Below are 22,860 nucleotides of genomic sequence, written 5' to 3'. Positions count from 1 at the left end.
TAGAGAGGGTACAGAGGAGATTTACAAGGATGTTGCCTGGACTGGAGAATTTTAGCTATGAGGAAAGATTGGATAGGCTGGGGTTTTCTTTGGAGCAGAGGAGGCTGAGGGGAGACTTTATTGAGGGGCCTATATAGGGTGGGTAGGAAGGACCTATTTCCCTTAGCAGAGAGGTCAACAACCAAGGGTCATTGGTTTAAAGTGATTGTTAGGAGGTTTTGAGGGATTTGAGGTGAATGTCTTTCACCCAGAGGGTGGTGGGGGTCTGGAACTCACTGCCTGAAAGGGTGGTAGAGGCAGAAACCCTCACCACATTTAAAAAGTACCTGGATATGCACTTGAAGTGCCGTGACCTATAGGGCTACGGACCAAGAGCTGGAATGTGGGATCAGGCTGGATAGCTCTTTGCCGGCCGGCACAGACATGATGGGCCAATTGCTGTAAATTTCTATGATTCTATGTATTTTAAGAGACACCCTTTTAGTTAAATATACACACATGTTATTCCAGTGTATTGTGCTTATTGTGTGCCTGAAAGCTTTTATTTTTATCTGCTGCACGCATACCAGTCTGCCAAAAAAGTTGTCAAAAATCACCTGGATAGTATAATTAAACTGCTTCAACAAAAACTGTACAGCATGTTTCAGGAATGTTCTCCCGAAGAAGGGATATTGAAAAGTCAATAGATATTTTGTAATCAGTGCATCTGCAGGGATGAGATAATCTCTGGGGTCAAGTTTCGGCCTGAGTTGCTCTTTTTTTGGAGCAACTAGTTTAGAATGGAGTATCTTAGAAATTGCAATTCTCGGCATTTAGTTTGCTCCAGTTCTAGTGAGTTAGAACAGTTTCATTTTAGAACAGATTTTTTTTTTCAAAAAGGGGTGTGTCTGGCCACTTATGCCTGTTTTGCAAGTTTAGGCAGCGAAAACTTACTCCAAACTAACTTAGAATGGAGTAAGTGTAGATTTTCGTATGCTCAGAAAAACCTTGCCTCCACTTAGAAAATCAGGCTTAAGGAAGAGAGATGGCGGGGCGGGGTGGGGGGGAGGGAAGTTTACAAACATGAAACACATCGTTTTTACAAATAAAGAGCCATCATCAATGATCAATAAATCAACCAATTTAGGGGAGAGAGCCGGAGTGGAGCTGGAGCTGGTGGAGGGGAGCGGTAGGCAGCGGAGCGGGAGCTGGGGTGGGGGGAGTCGGAGCCACAGCCAGAGCAGGAGCTTGAGGAGGGAGGTGCAGTCCGATCTTTGCCGCCCCAGTAAGTCCATTTGGCCAGGACTAGGGGCGGCGTGCTTTGGGCCCCTCCCACACAGTTTTGGGCGCCTGGAGCTATGCACATGTGCGCACACTGTAGCGCGCATGTGCAGAGGTCCCGGCACTGTTTTCAGCGCCGGGACCTGGCTCCGCCCCCCACAGCTTGTGCTGTGCTGCGCTGCGCCGAGGGCCTGGACCGACCTGAGGGAGTGGAGAATACCGAGGTAAGTTTTCGGTGCGGTTTTCATTGCGGAAATCAGACGTGGCTCGCGGGGCTGTGCTATTCTAGGCGCAGCCCGAAACTTGACCCCAATGACTCCGCCCAATAAATATTGAAGTTTGAAAGGTTTTGTTACTAAAGCTACAAATCATTTTTTGATCGTGTTTCAGCATTAATTTGGAGAGACGTTTTATTTTCTGCTTTGTAAAGAAATAGCTTCAGAAAATGAAATATTATATTAGGAGTACGGAAGGTTGCTTGCTGCACATGTTGGATAGAAAATAGTTGCAGGAATAAGCCATTCGGCCCTTCGAGCCTGCACCACCATTCGATAAGATCATGGCTGATCATTCCCTCAGTACCCCTTCCTGCTTTCTCTCCATACCCCTTGATCCCCTTAGCCGTAAGGGCCATATCTAACTCCCTCTTGAATATATCCAATGAGCTGGCATCAACAACTTTCTGAGGCAGGGAATTCCACAGGTTAACAACTCTCTGAGTGAAGAAGTTTCTCCTCATCTCGGTCCTAAATGGCCTACCCCTTATCCTTAGACTGTGTCCACTGGTTCTGGACTTCCCCAACATCGGGAACATTCTACCCACATCTAACCTGTCCCATTCCATCAGAATCTTGTATGTTTCTATGAGATCCCCTCTCATCCTTCTAAACTCCAATGTATAAAGGCTAAGTTGATCCAATCTCTCCTCATATGTCAGTCCAGCCATCCCGGGAATCAGTCTGGTGAACCTTCACTGCACTCCCTCAATAGCAAGAACGTCTTTCCTCAAATTAGGAGACCAAAACTGAACACAATATTCCAGATGAGGCCTCACCAAGACCCTGCACAACTGCAGTAAGACCTCCCTGCTTCTATACTCAAATCCCCTAGCTATGAAGGCCAACATACCATTTGCTTTCTTTACCGCCTGCTGTACCTGTATGCCAACTTTCAATGATTGATGAACCATGACAGCCAGGTCTTGTTGTACCTCTCCTTTTCCTAATCTGCCACTATTCAGATAATATTCTGTCTACGCGTTTTTGCCCCCAAAGTGGATAACCTCACATTTATCCACATTATACTGCATCTGCCATGCATTTGCCCACTCACTTAACCTGTCTAAGTCACCCTGCAGCCTCTTAGTGTCCCCCTCACAGCTCACAACGCCACCCAGTTTAGTGTCATCTGCAAACTTGGAGATATTACACTCAAATCCTTCATCCAAATCATTGATGTATATTGTAAAGAGCTGGGGTCCCAGCACTGAGCCCTGCGGCACTCCACTAGTCACTGCCTGCCATTCTGAAAAAGACCCGTTTACCCCGACTCTCTGCTTCCTGTCTGCCAACCAGTTCTCTATCCACGTCAGTATATTACCCCCAATCACCATGTGCTTTGATTTTGCACACCAATCTCTTGTGTGGGACCTTGTCAAAAGCCTTTTGAAAGTGCAAATACACCACATCCACTGGTTCTCCCTTGTCCACTCTGCTAGTTACATCCTGAAAAAATTCCAGAAGATTCGTCAAGCATGATTTCCCCTTCATAAATCGATGCTGACTTGGACTGATCCTGTCACTGCTTTCCAAATGCGCTGCTATTTCATCGTTAATAATTGATTCCAACATTTTCCCCACCACTGATGTCAGGCTAACCGGTCTATAATTACTTGCATTCTCGCTCCCTCCCTTTTTAAAAAGTGGTGCTACATTAGCTACCCTCCAGACCATAGGAAATGATCTCGAGTCGATAGACTGTTGGAAAATGATCACCAATGCATCCATTATTTCTAGGGCCACTTCCTTAAGTACTCTGGGATGCAGACTATCAGGCCCCGGGGATTTATCGGCCTTCAATCCCATCAATTTCCCTAACACAATTTCCCTCCTAATAAGGATATCCTTCAGTTGTTCCTCCTCACTAGACCCTCGGTCCCCTAGTACTTCCGGAAGGTTATTTATGTCTTCCTTCGTGAAGACAGAATCAAAGTATTTGTTCAATTGGTCTGCCATTTCTTTGTTCCCCATTATAAATTCACCTGAATCCAACTGCAAGGGGATCTACGTTTGTCTTCACTAATCTTTTTCTCTTCACATATCTATAGAAGCTTTTGCAGTCAGTTTTTATGTTCCCGGCAAGCTTCTTCTCGTACTCTATTTTCCCCCTCTTAATTAAACCCTTTTTCCTCCTCTGCTGAATTCTAAATTTCTCCCAGTCCTCAGGTTTGCTGCTTTTTCTGGCCAATTTATATGCCTCTTCCTTGGATTTAACACTATCCTTAATTTCCCTTGTTAGCCACGGTTGAGCCACCTTCCCCGTTTTATTTTTACTCCAGACAGGGATGTACAATTGCTGAAGTTCATCCATGTGACCTTTAAATGTTTGCCATTGCCTATCCACCGTCAACCCTTTAAGTATCATTTGCCAGTCTATTCTAGCCAATTCACCCCTCAAACCATCGAAGTTACTTTTCCTTAAGTTTAGGACCCTAGTTTCTGAATTAACTGTGTCACTCTCCATCCTAATAAAGAATTCTACCATGTTATGGTCACTCTTCCCCAAGGGGTCTCGCATAACAAGATTGCTAATTAGTCCTTTCTCATTGCACATCACTCAGTCTAGGATGGCCAGCTCCCTGGTTGGTTCCTCGTCATATTGTTCTAGAAAACCATCCCTAATACACTCCAGGAAATCCTCCTCCACCGTATTGCTACCAGTTTGGTTAGCCCAATCAATATGTAGATTAAAGTCACCCATGATAACTGCTGTACCTTTATTGCATGCATCCCTAATTTCTTGTTTGATGCTGTCCCCAACCTTACTGCTATTGTTTGGTGGTCTGTACATAACTCCCACTAGCGTTTTCTGCCCCTTGGTATTCTGCAGCTCCACCCATACTGATTCCACATCATCCAAGCTAATGTCCTTTCTTACTATTGCATTAATTTCCTCTTTAACCAGCAATGCCACCCTGCCTCATTTTCCTTTCTATCAATCCTTCCTAAATGTTGAATACCCCTGGATGTTGAGTTCCCAGCCTTGGTCACCCTGGATGTTTCTTATTTGGTGAGGAATAAGGCAACTCTAATTTATAGAGCCTGTGATGATGTTGCATCATACTGCCTGCACTGGGGAGAGCAGCAAAATCACATCTAAAATACATTCCCTACTGGGCAGGGTATGCTACCTATGAATTTTGAGGTCATGGCTGTACGTCATGTTTTATGTAATAACTCCAACAGTTTGTTGTACAGCTGGCAAATAGACTGTTTATACCTCCCCAAAACACTATTGATTCCTTAATGTCCCATACAGATGATTAGTTCCCTCTTAAGACACTTCTTAGCCTGAGATTTAAATGCTAAATATTATTTTTAAGCACAGGTTTAGAAAGTGTAATCTTGCAAACATCTCTTACGTAACTGCTTATTCCCACAGTGAAGTAGTCTCGTGAAACCAAGAAGACCATAATTAAACCCCGCAGCTTGTGTGCACAATTAGCAGTGGGAACTACAGTTGGGAAGAAGGCCGAGGTAGCTGAGCACGCTGCCTCATGAACTCCTCATTTGGTTCTTTTAATCTATTTGATCTTAACCTTTTAGAATACCAACCTTATTCTTTTCCTACAGCCTACATGCAAAAATGAAGTGTCAATAGGTCAAAGGTATAATACAGTACTGTAGATAACATTAATTGGTACAATTGTTTTATAAATTATTTGCCCTAAGGTTGTTACAGGGTGTGGGTAATATCTACAGTTTATGGTTCGAGAGATCAAAGATATTGGCCACATTAGGGGGTAGCACATGTGCCAAAATATGAGATATTGGAGTAACCTTTACAATTTAGAGTTCACAGTACCGAGCCATAGTGCATCGGGAGGATTCAGGTGCAGAGGTTGGCATGCCCAAGAGGCCGGCTTGCCCAATTTACTCCTGCGTGATTTTCCAGATAGAAAATAGAGTCGAATAACAGATCAAAGAGGGATAGCGCTCCGCTGTCACGGTCACACAGAATGTCGGTAACATTGGTCAGAATGGTCTTACTACTATGGGTGAGACAGAAGCTCGGCTGAAGGTTTTAAGTAGGTAGAGGCGGGCATGAAGCTGACTGGCGATGGCACATCCTAGAACCTTGGAGAGAAAGTTGGGGATGGACAATTAGTTGGAGAAGAGGGAGGGGATAAGACTCTGTTTTTCAAAGAGTGGGATGATTATGGAAGGTTTGAAAGTGGCACAATGCCTGAGAAAAGGGAGCAGTTGACTATGTTGGTAAGCATTAGGCCAGCAAGTGATATTTGAGTGGTCAAGATCTTAGTATGGTGGGTGTCACTAGCAAGTATTGCCCACCTTTAGGTGCCTTGAGAGCATTGCAAATCAACCACCTAGTATGGAGTCACATGCAGGACATACCGAGCAGGATCCCTTCCCTCAAGGACTTTATGGAACCAGTTGGATTCTAACAACAATTCCGCTATTTTCTTAGTCATTTTTTGGTGCTAGCCTACAAATTGCTGGATTTAAAAAATTCAGTTTCACAATTTGTATATGGTGGGATTTGAACTTGCAACCTCTGGGTCACCAGTGCCATATTCACTAGGCTACCCTATCCTGATGAATAAATGATACCACTGATGAATAAATAGTAGCTGCCCGTATTAAGCATCTTGTTTTATTTTAGGTTGAGCCTGTCAAATACCCCAAATTGGATCTCTGTGTCGAAGAACTGAAGGAGAGATTTGATAGACAACTAAGCAAGGAGCAAGCGGATACCATTACTATCGATTCTGTTGAAGTAACAAAACCCATTACAGAGAAGATGAAAAGAATGGTACATGTGTTCTACTAAGTGCACTAAATACAATATAAAGCAGGAAAATTTGAAGTTCTTTTGTGTATCTTTTTAACTTCGATCTTGGTCTCTTCCTCTAAAATTGAAGACAAAAAGTCAAATGTTGGCTGCATGCCCTAAGTGCCTTTGCTGTTAATAATACTCATGGACATCTTGACCTTTATACAACTGCTACTGTGAGCTGCCATTGTCATAAATGTCACATCTGGTTTTCCAGCTCAGATTTGGGCTTACTAACCACCTTTCGGGTGGCATGGGAGCACAAAATAGTAAAAGAAGAAATATGTTTGTGTCAGACTTCCATGAATGTTTCCTATTTTGTAAATATTTTATGTTTGTTATGCATAATCTAATGGTCTGTATTCAGTTATTAAGTCCATCATGTGTAATTGATTTCCAATTAATAGTTACGTAATTTTTGAATCTGACAACTGGAAGAATACGCATTTTCTGCCCCTTTTTAATAGTACTCTGCCCATTTTGGAGTTCAGGAAAGAGTAATGCAATTATACTGAGGGCTTTAAATCTGTGTGGTAGCTGGATAGTGATATATTTTTTTTAAGTGACATGTATGTAACCGTTATTTATTAGAACTGATGACCACTAACAGAAATGATGTTGTTTTGAATCAGCGGAAACGTCTGGTAGATTTGCGTGCGAAGTGGCAAAAATCTTTACTGCAGGCATTTCGTGAGTGCAAGTTCCATTTGGCTGGTGATAGAAGTTGTTCCTGGAGAATGAATCTCTATCCTTATCTCTGTCTGCTGGATGAGGAGGAGTATGTAGACATTATGGTACAGGTATGAAAGATAAAAGTGTGATCAGATTCACAAACTGTTAATACACAATGTATTTATGCACTTTGAGGGAATTAAAGATTGCTTTGTGGCACAGCTAGCTTTGGCAGTGGACCCCTGGACAGATTTCTGGTTCACAAGTCAGAATTCAGTTCAGAAATTGGATGATCAGTCTCCTGGCTTTTATCCTTTTTGTACTCAGCTAGAGATTAGGTTGAAATACATTAGCTGTAATTGAGTGTAAACTTGGTACGAATCCTAGCTGTGAAGGCACACATTCACATCAGACTGACATTGAGTGTTTTAAACAAGAAAAAATTTCAACACGTGCTTCGGGCATTTAAACCTTGCTGCATGAATGGATTTGAGGTCCAGAGTAAATGGCCAAACCGCTTCACCAGACAACAGAAGAATAAGCCTAGAATGGAGGGGTCAGGGATGGAGATGCGGATAGGAAGGAGACAGGGTATGGAGAGAGTGAAAGGGCGTGGGTGAATTGGAGAGGAGGGCCATAAGGGAACAGGGGGAAGAATGGACAGTACAGTGATGGTTTGATGTTAATGGGGAATGATTAGCTGCATATCTCCCATTATTACTGGCTTTGGGGCCTTGTAATTTAACTTTAAAAAAAGAATTAGAGGGAGCTTTATCCCAAATGAATTTCAAACACTGACGGAAATATTTTTCAGGAGCAGAACCTTAGTCCTGCAAGAAGTCTGAAGACAGAATAAACATTGAAGCCTTTTATATATTCCTTAGAGTTCATGTTTTATATATAAAACCACATGTATTTCCTGCCCCTCCTTGATAGTGCTCTGCACCATGCTCTTTGCAATATAGACAAACAACTTACACTTACAGTGCCTTAATCGTAGTGAAAAGTCTCAAGGTGCTTCACAAAGGAATGTAATGGATGCTGGGTGGGTCGTGGGAGAAGCAGGTTAGGAGAGGCACCTTCAAATGGGGTAGGTTTTGAGATTTTAGAAGGTGGGAAGAGATGGAATTCCAAAGTGTAGCGCATGACAACTTGCATTCATATAGCATCTTTAATGTAGAAAAAAGTGTCCCGAGGCTTTTCCTGATGGAACAGAGGAAGGGGAATGACAGCACAGAAATCCAGACTGAGAAGAGTGAAAACTGGGACATAGGAAATCATTTCACCTGAAGTTCGAGTAGAGTGGCTGAGGAAATTGGAAAAAAAAACATAGCTGTGTGTCGTTATTGATTTCAGTGACAGTGCAAGTGAGGTAGGGACAGAGGCAGGCAATATCCTGTAAGGTGGTAATAGGCAGCCTTGTTGATGGATTAGATGTGAGCCTTGAAGCTTAGCTCAGGATCCCAAAGTTGTGTGCCATTGCGTTCTGTTTGAGTGAGCAGCTTGGCAGAGATTTTGAATTGGGTGAGAGGGCACAGAGTTTCTGGCAAGAACCAGAAAGGATAACTTCAGTCATCTGGAAGCTGAGACTAGGCTTATGGATGATGTCACCAAGAGGCAGCATGCAAACATGGGTTTTTGCTTAGGATAGAGACTTAGGATAGAATTATGGGTCCCACTGGAGGTGACCATGTGGGAGCAGAAGACATTGCAGGAGGTGAGTTAATTATTTAAGGACAGGTAAAAATAAAATCAAGAAATGGTGGTACCTTGGAGGTGCAGTGTGTAAGAGGCGTAATGGTCATCTGTATTAGACTATGGAGAGCTAGAGATGCACAAGGAGGGATAATGAGCTTAGGTTGCAGTCATGCAGCATGTTCTTGGTGACTTGGACCCATGTGGTTCCATTGCTGGGAGTAGTTCGCAAGCTTGGATTAAGGGATTCAAAGTTGAGGACATCAACATGTTTAAGAATGTTGGGTTTGTCACAGAAAATGCTCAAGAATAACAAAGTATCTGATGGAATCTAAACTAAATTCCTAATCTGTACTCTTTGCATTGTCCTTGGATGTTAATTCTTAACCAAACATTTTCAAATGAATCAAGGTAACATAAAAAGGTACTAAAATTAGTTTTTGAAGAGGTACATATAGCTCACAACCCATTCCTTTCTTTCAAAATGTTGCTTTTAGAATAATAAATGTTCACAGTACAGAAGCTTCTATGCTTGTCTTGCAGTAAAAAAAGGTTTGCAGACAATCCTTTTAAATTTGGCTTTAATTTGCAGTCTTAATGCCCTAATGTGAAGCCTAAGCAGTGTGAGACTACTGATCTAATACCTGAGTTATTCAGCTGCTTACTCATCACTGCTTTAAACAGCTTTATATCGAAGCAAAAGTGCAGTTTGTTATATTGTTAACCTTGAATTGTCAGAACCTATGAGGATTACATCGGATATACGGCACAGAAACAGGTCATTCGGTCCAACCAGTCCATGCTGGCGTTTATGCTCCACTAGAACTTCCTCCCGTCTTTCCTCATCTAAATCTATCAGCATAACCCTCTATTCCCTTCCCCCTCATATGCTTGTCTAGCCTCCCCTTAAATGCATCGATACTATTCGCTTCAACCACTCCCTATTGGATTTCTTGGTGACTGTCTTGTATTGATGGCCTCTAGTTATGCTCTTCCCCACAACTGGAAACATTCTCTCTGTATCCATGCTATCAAAACCTTTCATAATTTTAAAGACCTCTATAAAGTCACCCCTCAGCCTTCTGTTTTCAAGAGAAAAGAGACCCAGCCTGTTCATCCTTTTGTGATGTGTATACCTTTTACCCTACTCTCTGCTTTCTGCCTTAAGGCCAGCGAGCTATCCATTCTGCTACTTGTCCCCTGACTCTGCATTCTCTGACCTTGTTCATCAGTCTATCATGGGGTACCTTATCGAAGGCTTTTTGAAAATCTAGATAAATTACATCTACTGCATTACCATTGTCTACTCTGTCTGTTACCTCTTCATAAAATTCAATGAGGTTGGTCACGCAAGACTTTCCCTTTTGAAATCCATGCTGACTATTCGTTATTATATAACATGATAGAACTGTACCTGGGGATGTAATAGTGTTGCAGCTTTTTCCATTATTTATGTACATTGTGAATGTTATGCAAAAGAAAATGCTTGTTTTGAATGCAACAAAAGATAGTTATTACATGTCAGTCATTTTGAAGTTTAACCTACTTGCCCAACAATAGAGATGGTGATTATTTGATGAATGGGCAATGTTTGAAACATTTGATAATTTAATATTTTCCATGCTGCCTTTCAGAGTATCGCAAATATCCCTCCAAATGGAGAGGCATTACTGATAATTGCTAAGGAATTGGGTAACAGAATCTACAACAAGTTTTCAATACGAAAGAAGGTTAAAAATGAGATGGTGGATAAGATAAAAGATATTTATCATGCCTACATCGAACTGTTGGCAAAGGATACTGAGGTAATACTGACTGAATATAGTGTTTCTAAATAATTGCTTTAAATAAAAAGTAGATAAGAACAGATAAGAAATAGGCTGATGTTTTTTCGTAATTCAAAAAAAAAGCTTTCAAGTTGGCACTCTATTGTGTTGCAAACTATTGTGCATCATCAGCAGCACGCATCAAGAAGATTTTTGCATTGGTTCTCATATCTGATGTAATAATTATATTCATATCCTGTCTGAATATTATCATCATCATAGGCAGTCCCTCGAATCGAGGATGACTTGCTTCCACGTCACAAAGTTCACAGGTGTTTCAATGATCGACCTAAAATTCCAGGTCTGAACTAAATCTTGAAGGGTGGAAGATGCCAGTGCTTGGATTTTTTTAACGCGTGGTGACCGTTGCACACCAGCCACCACAAAGCTAGGTCTTGGTCCAGTAGCAAGGATTAACCAAGACGACTGGAGACCTGCTCAGGCTGCACGGACCTAGTGCGCACAGATTATAAAGCTTAAAACACAGCTTATATCTGTAGAAGAGTCATCCTGAATTTATAACCAATGAGATTAAGATGACTTTGTCAGTCAGATTTATCACAGAAGTTTCTCAAGAAACCTCAAAGAATGGATATAATATTTGTATTAGTTTGTCTTTTCTCATTTCCTTTCACAAACATTTTGATGTTGCACGCCAAATTTTTGTCATATACTATTAAGCATTTGCCAGTTTTATAAATTTACACTTGATATCATGAGTCTTACTCTTGCATAAGGTGCCAATCATAATATTTTAAAGAATTTTGAAATAATTATGATGTAACAAGTGGGAAAAGAGACAAACAAAGTTATCAACCAGACCCACAGCACTAATGGCAAAATGTTCCACTGATGGATAGGAGAAAAGATAGATGGTAGGTGCTAGTTTTATTTGCATGAGGCAGGACACAAACTGCAAAATAATCCCATTAAATTACAAAAGTTCAGCAACACAGTACAAGAGAAAGTGCAGCAGCATGAATAGTAAATTGGTTGACAGACATGAAACAAATGGTCAAGGTTAATGAGCACTGCTTGGATTAGAGAATTGAACAGTACTTAGGGACCAGAGCTAGGCCCATTTTTTTTTTTCTCGAGATAGTTCAATGATTTCGACTTGGGTGGACGGAATAGATCAAATTTATCTGACGACACAAAAGTAGCAGTTGTTAGAAACGGTGAGGAAGACTGTAAAAGACTTAAAGAGGACATAGACAGGTGGGGAACGGTAGCATAGTGGTTAAGTTACGGAAATAGTAATCCAGAGGCCTGGACTAATGATCCGGGGATGTGAGTTCAAATCCCACCACAGCAGCTGAGGACTTTAAATTCAGTTAAGTAAATAAATCTGGAATTTAAAAAAAAAAGCTAGTATCAGTTATGGTGGCCATGTAACTACCAGATTGTTGTAAAATCCCATCTGGTTCACTCATGTCCTTTAGGGAAGGAAATCTGCTGTCCTTACCATAACAATGTGATTGACTCTTAACTGCCCTCTGAAATGGCCTAGCAAACCACTCAGTTAAGGACAATTAGGGATGGGTAATAATTGCTGGCCTTGCCAGTGACGCCCACATCCCGTGAATGAAAAAAATATAATTGCTGGGCAGACAGGTAGTAGATGTAATTTAATGTAGAAGAGTATAAAGTAAAGTGTTTTGGGAGGAAAAGCGAGAAATGGGGATTACCCGCAGGGAGCAGCGCGAGCAGGAAAGAGAGGGCGACAAAGGAGAACAGGGCAACTACATTCAACGTCACAGGGAAGTGATTGGTGAGTTTTTCTCTCTTGCTTTAAATTAAAGGCCTTAAATTAGGGGCTGGGATTAATAACTAAAAACTAAATCTAATTAATTAACTACATTATAGATGTTACACTGCTGCAACATGTAGAAGCTGGTGGACACCATTGAGGTTCCCGTCAACCATATCTGCAGCAAGTGTCTGCAGCTCGAGGAACTTTGGCTCTGTGTTGATGAGCTGGAATCCAAGCTGCAGACACTGCGACACATCAGGGAGGGGGAATTTTACCTGGACACCGTGATGCAGGAGCTAGTCACACCAATTAGATTCATTAATTCAAATTTGATCCGTGGTCAGGGACAGGAGGGTGTGACTACAAGCGAGGAAGGTGTGGGGACTTCTGATGGAGTGATGGAGGAGCCTCAGCCCTTGCTCTTGTCCAACAAGTTCGAGGCTCTTACTCCCTGTGTGGACGAGAGTAGGGACTGCAAGGAGGATGAGCAAACTGACCACAGAGGGCCAATCAAGTTGGGGGAGCAAAAAGAAACGTTTTAGCGGTATGGAACAGTATCATTAGGGGGATAGATACTGTTCTCTGCAGCCGAGAGCGCGAGTCCCGAAGGCTGTTACCTACCTGATGCCAGGGTTAAGGACATCTCTGGGCTGAAGAGGAACTTGGAGTGGGACGGGGAAGATCCAGTTGTCGTGGTCCACATGGGTACCAACGACAGCAGGACAAACAAAGAGGTTCTGCAGAGGAATTAGGAACAGCTAGGAGGCCAAATTAAAAAGCAGAACCACAAAGGTAATAATCTCTGGATTACCACCTGAACCATGAATAAATTTGCATAGGGTAAATAAGATCAGAGTGTTAAACACATGGCTCAAAGACTGGTGTGGGAGAAATGGGTTTTGGTTCGTGGGACTGGCACCAGTACTGGGGTAAGAGGGAACTGTTCTGTTCGGAACAGCTCCACATAGAAACATAGAAAATAGGTGCAGGAGTAGGCCATTCGGCCCTTCAAGCCTGCACCGCCATTCAATGAGTTCATGGCTAAACATGCAACTTCAGAACCCCATTCCTGCTTTCTCGCCATACCCCTTGATCCCCCTAGTAGTAAGGACTACATCGAACTCCTTTTTGAATATATTTAGTGAATTGGCCTGAACAACTTTCTGTGCTAGAGAATTCCACAGGTTCACCACTCTCTGGGTGAAGAAGTTTCTCCTCATAGACCGTGCTGGAACTAGGGTCCTGGCGAATCAAATAATTAGGGCAGTAGAGAGGGCTTTAAACTAATTAGTGGGGGGAGGGTTCAGCTGAGCGAAAATTTAAAAAGTCAAAGAATAAGAAGGCACTAGAGCAGCAAGGTAGCACTGGGGGGAAATGAAAACCAGAACATGTCAGGAAGGGGCAGAATGTATAAACATAAAGGTGAATCAGAAAGGCGGGTCAAAGCAGGAGAAAACGGTAAAAAAACAAATTTAAAAGCTCTTTATTTGAATGCACGCAGCATTCGTAACAAAACAGACGAGTTGATGGCACAAATAGATACAAATGGGTATGATCTGATAGCCATTACAGAGACATGGTTGCAAGGTGACCATGACTGGGAACTAAATATTCAGGGGTATTTGACAATTTGGAAGGACAGACAGAAAGGAAAAGGAGATGGGGTAGTACTGTTAATAAAGGATGAAATCAGTGCGTTAGTGAGAAACGATATTGGCTCAGAAGATCAAGATGTTGAATCAGTTTGGGTGGAGATAAGGAATAATAAAGGGAAAAAGTCGCTGGTGGACGTAGTATATAGCCCCGCTAACAGTAGCTACACTGTTGGACGGAGTGTAAATCAAGAAATAATGGAGGCTTGTAAAAAAGGAACGGCAATAATCATGGGCGATTTTAACCTTCATATTGATTGGACAAAGCAAATTGGCCAGGGTAGCCTTGAGGAAGAGTTCATAGTGATTCGGGGATAGTTTCCTTGAACAGTATGTTGTGGAACCAGCCAGGGAACAGGCTATCTTAGATCTGGTACTATGTATTGAGACGGGATTAATAAACAAACTCCTAGTAAAGGATCCTCTAGGAGTGAGTGACCATAACATGGATGAATTTCAAATTCAGTTGGAGGGTGAGAAAGTTGGATCTCAAACCAGTGTCCTAAGCTTAAATAAAGGAGACTACAAAGGTATGAAGGCAGATTTGGCTAAAGTGGGCTGGGAAAATAGATTAAAGTATGGGACGGTTGATGAGCAATGGCAGACATTTAAGGAGATATTTCATAACTAAGTGAGTGGACAAAAAATTGGCAGATGGAGTGTAATGTGGGAAAATCTGAGGTTATCCACTTTAGCAGAAATAATAGAAAAGCAAATTATAATTTAAATGGAGAAAAATTGCAAAGTGCTGCAGTACAGAGGGACCTGGGGGTCCTTGTGCATGAAACACAAAAAGTTAGTATGCAGGTACAGCAAGTAATCAGGAAGGCAAATGGAACGTTGGCCTTTATTGCAAGGGGGACAGAGTATAAAAGCAGAGAAGTCCTGCTACAACAATACAGGGTATTGGCGAGGCCACACCTGGAGTGCTGTGTACAGTTTTGGTTTCCGTATTTAAGGAAGGATATACTTGCATTGGAGGCTGTTCAGAGAAGGTTCACTAGGTTGATTCTGGAGATGAGGAGGTTGACTTATGAAGATAGGTTGAGTAGTTTGGGCCTATACTCACTGGAATTCAGAAGAATGAGAGGTGATTCTATCGAAACATATTAAGATAATGAGGGTGCTCGACAAGGTGGATGCAGAAAAGATATTTCCACTCATAGGGGAAACTAAAACCAGGTGACATAGTCTCAGGATAAGGGTCCGCCAATTTAAAACTGAGATGAGGAGGAATTTTTCCTCTCCGAGGGTTGTAAATCTGGAATTCCCTGCCCCAGAAAGCTATATTTAAGGTGGAGATGGACAGATATTTGAGTGATAATTGAATAAAGGGTTATGGGGTGCGGGCAGGGAAGTGGAACTGAGTCCATGATCAGATCAGCCATGATCATATTAAATGGCGGAGCAAGCTCGAAGGGCCAAATGGCCTACTCCTGATCCCTATTTCTTATGTTCTTAAGCTTAAATCAAGATATTAAATAGTCTGAAGGAACAAAGAGTGGCATGCAGATGCATAATTCCTTGAAACTGCAAGGGTAGTTAAAGCCAAAAAAGGACACTAGCATCTTGGATTTTATAAGTACAGGTACAATGTCTGAAATCCAGCAACCTCGGGTCCGAATCCGTGCCGGTTATCGGGTTTTGCTGGATTTCGGACCTCGCAGTTGGCGCTCCTCGCTGCCCGTGGCCCCCTGGCACTGCATTTTTTACCTGTCTGCTCGTCCCTCGCCACCTGATGTCGCCATCTTGGCTGCCTCAAATCCGGTTTTCGGACAATTCTGGTTTTCGGAATTCTGAATTCGGCATGTTGTACCTGTAGTAACATAGAGTAATCCTCTAAAGTTGTCGTTAACTCGGCATTCTTTCTGACCTTGTGTTGCTATGATTGAATATAAATTCAAGACAAGGGTTGGACACTTAAAAACCATAATAACTATTCTTTTGCAAACCTGATATATTTACGTGTGGTTAAAAAAAATTATTTTTAAACTGTATTTCAATTCTAGCTGAACAACTTCCTGCCTCGTGAATACTTGATGAAACTGGAAAAAAAGATGAATTTAGGTACTTCGCTAATAAGTGAAGATTCTCCCTGGCCACATGTTCTTATTGTACATTTGGGAACTCATCTAGTGGATCTAATGGTTCGTGAAATTAAAATCCCCATAAACACCCAAAACCCAGGTCATGAGAAGAAACTTATTCCTGTCTTGTATCACATGTACAGCTTTCGCAGTAACAAACAGGTGAGGCATAAAGTCATAAGTTTTCTTTTGTATGTTGCATAGATATTGTATTGTATTATTTTGAAGAATCTGCGGTAGCCCCCATACGTAACCAAGCAAGTGTTGGCTAGTCAACTTATCTTGCGTCTGTATTTGTGAGAACTGAGGGATTTTTTATATTGAAGTGGGTGAGTGAGTGGGACTTATGGGAAAGAAAGAATGGAAGAAAGAATTGCATTTATATAGCGTTTTTCATGATAGGATGTCTCAAAGCGCTTTACAGCCAATTAAATACTTTCGAACTCGAGTCACTGTTATAATGTAGGAAATGCGACGGCCAATTTGCGCACAGCAAGGTACCACAAACAGCAATGTGATAAAGACCAGGTAATCTTTATTTTGGTGATATTTATTGAGGGATAAATATTGACCAGGACACCAAAGATAACTTCCTTGTTCTTTGATATAATTAATGGGAATCATTTACGTCCACCTGAGAGAGTAGTTGGAGCCTCGGTTTAACACCCCATCTGAAAGGAGGCAGCACTGACAGTGCTGCACTCCATCAGTACAGCACTGGAGTGTTAACCTAGATATTTCCAGGTCTCTGGACTCGAACTTGAATCCATAACCTTCTGACTCAGAGGCGAGAGTGCTACTGAGTCACGGCTGAAAATTATGGCATTGCATGATCCACTACCTCTAAGTAGTGCCAGTACCCCAGAATGTGAGAGATGTTCTACAAAATTATGACAAAGGGGATTTAAAAAGCAGCTATAGCTAGGTAGAATAGTTTATTTCTGGTGCTTTTTTTTCAAATCTATTGTTGGGATGCCAATTAGACATCTGTATGTCTTCAGAGTAGGACAGAACAAAAAAGATGTTTAAGGAGGAATCCATTTAAGCAGTCACTTTCAATTTCAAATCTGAATCCTCAAATTTTATTTGATTCGGGCCTGGCTAAATGAACACACAAATGGAATGAAGCATTCATATAATGCTTTCCACTGTTCCTCTTTGGGATGTTAATCTGTTCACTGAGAAGTGTAAGAGAAACTACAATGACACCAGTCTGGCTAGGAGCTGCCAAAACACAATGTTATGGAGGAGTTAAGGCTATAATTTAGTCATTTGGCTGCAATTTTATATGTTTAAATGGTTTTAGAATGGCAGGAAATTGAAGTTTTGACATTGGGTAGAGATTGCCACAGTTTGCTAATTTGTGGCCTCTTTTATTCCGTTTATATCTCGTTAGTGGGGGGGGCAAAATCATACAATCTGATCTATTCATATTACTTCAGGTTTTTAATATCTATTTAAATGAATATTAACAATGGACTTTCTGTATCCAGTCCAGTAAAATTAATATGTGCCACTGCAGATGTAAAGATCACTTAAGAAAGCTTTAAAGAAAATAATGAACACACAATTTGGTTATTAAATTGCTCATTTTCAGCCTCATTTATGATTGAGTTACTGACTTTTACTGAACAGAATTAGCACAGCAATATCAGGCTGCTGAGATTGGCAGAATCATAAGAACATAAGAATTAGGAACAGGAGTAGGCTATCTAGCCCCTCGAGCCTGCTCCGCCATTCAACAAGATCATGGCTGATCTGGCCGTGGACTCGGCTCCACTTACCCGTCCGCTCCCCATAACCCTTAGTTCCCTTATTGGTTAAAAATCTATCTATCTGTGACTTGAATAAATTCAATGAGCTAGCCTCAACTGCTTCCTTGGGCAGAGAATTCCACAAATTCACAACCCTCTGGGAGAAGAAATTCCTTCTCAACTCGGCTTTAAATTGGCTCCCCCGTATTTTGAGGCTGTGCCCCCTAGTTCTAGTCTCCCCGACCAGTCGAAACAACCCTTCTGCCTCTATCTTGTCTATCCCTTTCATAATTTTAAATGTTTCTATAAGATCACCCCTCATCCTTCTGAACTCCAACGAGTAAAGACCCAGTCAACTCAATCTATCATCATAAGGTAACCCCCTCATCTCCGGAATCAGCCTCGTGAATCGTCTCTGTACCCCCTCCAAAGCCAGTATATCCATCCTTAAGTAAGGTGACCAAAACTGCACGCAGTACTCCAGGTGCGGCCTCACCAATACCCTATACAGTTGCAGAAGGACCTCCCTGCTTTTGTACTCCATTCCTCTCGCAATGAAGGCCAACATTCCATTCGCCTTCCTGATTACCTGTTGCACCTGCAAACTAACTTTTTGGGTTTCATGCACAAAAATTCAGGTAAACTCAAAAGAGTTTCATGCACAAGGATCCCCAGGTCCCTCTGCACCGCAGCATGTTGTAATTTCTCCCCATTCAAATAATATTCCCTTTTACTGTGTTTTTTCCCAGGGTGGATGACCTCACATTTTCCGACATTGTATTCCATCTGCCAAACCTTAGCCCATTCGCTTAACCTATCTAAATCTCTTTGCAGCCTCTCTGTGTCCTCTACACAACCCGCTTTCCTACTAATCTTTGTGTCTTCTGCAAATTTTGTTACACGACACTCTGTCCCCTCTTCCAGGTCATCTATGTATATTGTAAACAGTTGTGGTTCCAGCACCAATCGCTGTGGCACACCACTAACCACCGATTTCCAACCCGAAAAGGACCCATTTATCCCGACTTTCTGCTTTCTGCTAGCCAGCCAATTCTCTATCCATGCTAATACATTTCCACTGACTCCGCGTACCTTTATCTTCTGCAGTATCCTTTTGTGTGGCACCTTATCGAATGCCTTTTGGAAATCTAAATACACCACATCCATCGGTACACCTCTATCCACCATGCTCGTTATATCCTCAAAGAATTCCAGTAAATTAGTTAAACATGATTTCCCCTTCATGAATCCATGCTGCGTCTGCTTGATTGCACTATTCCTATCGAGATGTCCCGCTATTTCTTCCTTAATGATAGTTTCAAGCATTTTCCCCACTACAGATGTTAAACTAACCGGCCTATAGTTACCTGCGTTTTGTCTTCCCCCTTTTTAAAACAGAGGCTTTACATTAGCTGCTTTGCAATCTGCTGGTACCTCCCCAGAGTCCAGAGAATTTTGGTAGATTATAACGAATGCATCTGCTATAACTTCCGCCATCTCTTTTAATACCCTGGGATGCATTTCATCAGGACCAGGGGACTTGTCTACCTTGAGTCCTATTAGCCTGTCCAGCACTACCCCCTCTAGTGATAGTGATTGTCTCAAGGTCCTCCCTTCCCACATTCCTGTGACCAGCAATTTTTGGCATGGTTTTTGTATCTTCCACTGTGAAGACCGAAGCAAAATAATTGTTTAAGGTCTCAGCCATTTCCACATTTCCCATTATTAAATCCCCCTTCTCATCTTCTAAGGAACCAACATTTACTTTAGTCACTCTTTTCCGTTTTATATATCTGTAAAAGCTTTTACTATCTGTTTTTATGTTTTGCGCAAGTTTACTTTCGTAATCTATCTTTCCTTTCTTTATTGCTTTCTTAGTCATTCTTTGCTGTCGTTTAAAATTTTCCCAATCTTCTATTTTCCCACTAACCTTGGCCACCTTATACGCATTGGTTTTTAATTTGATACTCTCCTTTATTTCCTTGGTTATCCACGGCTGGTTATCCGTTCTCTTACCGCCCTTTTTCACTGGAATATATTTTTGTTGAGCACTATGAAAGAGCTCCATAAAAGTCCTCCACTGTTCCTCAATTGTGCCACCGTTTAGTCTGTGTTTCCAGTCTACTTTAACCAACTCTGCCCTCATCCCACTGTAGTCCCCTTTGTTTAAGCATTGTACACTCGTTTGAGACACTACTTCCTCACCCTCAATCTGTATTACAAATTCAACCATACTGTGATCATTCATTCCGAGAGGATCTTTTACTAGGAGATCGTTTATTATTCCTGTCTCATTACACAGGACCAGATCTAAGATAGCTTGCTCCCTTGTAGGTTCTGTTACATACTGTTCTAAGAAACAATCCCGTATGCATTCTATGAATTCCTCCTCCAGGCTACCCCGTGCGATTTGATTTGACCAATCGATATGTAGGTTAAAATCCCCCATGGTTACTGCCGTTCCTTTTTCACATGCCTCCATTATTCCCTTGATTATTGCCCGCCCCACCATGAAGTTATTATTTGGGGGCCTATAAACTGCGCCCACCAGTGACTTTTTCCCCTTACTATCTCTAATCTCCACCCACAATGATTCAACATTTTGTTCATTAGAGCCAATATCGTCTCTCACAACTGCCCTGATATCATCCTTTATTAACAGTGCTACCCCACCTCCTTTCCCTTCTTGTTTCCCTTCTTGTCTATCTTTCCGAATCGGCAGATACCCCTATATGTTTAATTCCCAGTCTTGGCCCCCCTGCAGCCACGTTTCTGTAATGGCCACCAAATCATACCCATTTGTAATGATTTGTGCCGTCAACTCATTTACTTTATTTTGAATGCTGCATGCGTTTAGGTAGAGTGTTTTAATACTAGTTTTTAAACCATGATTTTTAGTTTTGACCGCTCCTGCAGCCCCTTTACATTCAGTGGTCCTTTTTATTTTTTGCCTTGGGTTTCTCTGCCCTCCACTTTTACTCATCTCCTTTCTGTCTTTTGCTTTTGTCTCCTTTTTGTTTCCCTCTGTCTCCCTGCATTGGTTCCCATCCCCCTGCCATATTAGTTTAACTCCTCCCCAACAGCACCAGCAAACACTCCCTCTAGGACATTGATTCCGGTCCTGCCCACGTGCAGACCGTCCGGTTTGTACTGGTCCCACCTCCCCCAGAACCGGTTCCAATGTCCCAGGAATTTGAATCCCTCCCTGCTGCACCACTGCTCAAGCCACTTATTCATCTGAGCTATCCTGCGATTCCTACTCTGACTAGCATGTGGCACTGGTAGCAATCCTGAGATTACTACTTTTGAGGTCCTACGTTTTAATTTAGCTCCTAGCTCCTTAAATTCGTTTCGTAGGACCTCATCCTTTTTTTACCTGTATCGCTTGTACCAATGTGCACCATGACAACTGGCTGTTCACCCTCCCTTTTCAGAATGTCCTGCACCCGCTCCGAGACATCCTTGACCCTTGCACCAGGGAGGCAACATACCATCCTGGAGTCTCGGTTGCGGCCGCAGAAACGCCTATCTATTCCCCTTACAATCTGATCCCCTATCACTATCGCCTCTCCCACTCTTTTTCCTGCCTTCCTGTGCAGCAGAGCCAGCCACGGTGCCATGAACTTGGCTGCTGCTGCCCTCCCCTGATGAGTCATCCCCCTCAACAGTACTCAAAACGGTGTATCTGTTTTGCAGGAGGATGACCGCAGGGAACCCCTGCACTACCTTCCTTGCACTGCTCTTCCTGCTGGTCTTCCATTCCCTAGCTGGCTGTGGACCCTTCACCTGCGGTAACACCAACTCACTAAACGTGCTATTCACGTCATTCTCAGCATCGTGGATGCTCCAGAGTGAATCCACCCTCAGCTCCAATTCCACAACGCGGTCTGTCAGGAGCTGGAGGCGGATACACTTCCCGCACACGTTGTCGTCAGGGACACCGGAAGTGTCCATGAGTTCCCACATGGTACAGGAGGAGCATAACACGTGACCGAGCTCTCCTGCCATGGCTTAACTCTTAGATACACTTAAATTGGCAACATAAATGCTAAAGTTTATTCACTGTTATAGAAGAGAAAAAAGAAAAACTACTCGCCAATCACTTAACCCCTTGGCCGTGACGTTACCTTTCTGTTTCTTACTACTTTTTTGCCTTCTCCCTGTAGCTGCACAAGCACGCCTCTCGCCGACCCCAGACTCGCGCTGCTCCGAGCTCCCGCGTCCTCGAACTGCCTGACTCCCGCTGGCCTTTATAGGCCTCTTGCCGACCCCGGACTCGCGCTGCTCCGAGCTCCCGCCTCCTCGACTGACTGCTCGAACTGCCTGACTCCCGCTGGCCTTTATAGGCCTCTAGCCGACCCCGGAATCATTTAACTGGACTCCGCATGGTTATTGTAATGGCTGATGGAGAGTTGCAATTACCCTGCCAACGACTGTTCCACCTGTGACAGAGACTGTAATTCCCGTATTGGACTGTACAGAGAACTCACTTTTAGAGTGGAAGCAAGTCTTCCTCAATTTCGAGGGACTGCCGATGATGATGATGATGCACAGGAAAAGAAAAAACAAGAATTCTGGAAATCTGAAATAAAAACAGAAAATTCCAGAAATATACATCAACCCATTTAGCATCTGAAAACAAAACATTGTGTGGAGTATGATCATTCATCAGATTTCTGTTTTGGTTTTATGATGTCGACTATATCTTCAGAGCTGTGGCAGCCCACTTGCTCTTAGTCCATTCTTGCACTTTGGTCCTATGTCTATTGTACTTTTGGTTTCATTCCACCATACAACCACCTAAGCAGAATATGAATCCCATATTATTTATTCATTTACGGGATATGTGCATCGATGCAAGGCCAGCATTTATTGCCGAGCCCTAATTGCCCTTGAGAAGGTGGTGGTGAGTCACCTTCTTGAACCACTACAATCTGTGTTGTGAAGGTACTCCCACAGTGCTGTTAAGTAAGGAGTTCCAGGATTTTGACCCAGTGACGATGAAGGAATGGCGATATATGGCTGACATGATGGTGTCTGGGCTTATGTGTTATCTTTCTTGGCCCTTCACCTTTTGGGAGGTGAATC

At 42.5% G+C, this 22,860-nt stretch overlaps 1 protein-coding gene across 5 annotated transcripts in view; it reads left to right on the top strand.

The window, feature by feature from the left end:
- The window catches only part of polrmt (polymerase (RNA) mitochondrial (DNA directed)), a 137,621-nt gene that overhangs the window by 31,908 nt on the left and 82,853 nt on the right, over nucleotides 1-22,860 (top strand). For all 5 annotated transcript variants that reach the window (XM_070859707.1, XM_070859706.1, XM_070859709.1 and 2 more), the window contains exons 6-9: nucleotides 6,163-6,312; nucleotides 6,966-7,133; nucleotides 10,335-10,505; nucleotides 15,941-16,180. In XM_070859707.1, coding sequence (XP_070715808.1) covers nucleotides 6,163-6,312; nucleotides 6,966-7,133; nucleotides 10,335-10,505; nucleotides 15,941-16,180 — 729 coding nt within the window. The remainder of the gene's footprint in view (nucleotides 1-6,162; nucleotides 6,313-6,965; nucleotides 7,134-10,334; nucleotides 10,506-15,940; nucleotides 16,181-22,860) is intronic.

This window comes from Pristiophorus japonicus, chromosome 18, assembly GCF_044704955.1.
Source record: "Pristiophorus japonicus isolate sPriJap1 chromosome 18, sPriJap1.hap1, whole genome shotgun sequence".
In the NCBI taxonomy this organism is placed as follows: domain Eukaryota; kingdom Metazoa; phylum Chordata; class Chondrichthyes; family Pristiophoridae; genus Pristiophorus; species Pristiophorus japonicus.
This window is presented reverse-complemented; position numbering and strand designations above follow the sequence as displayed.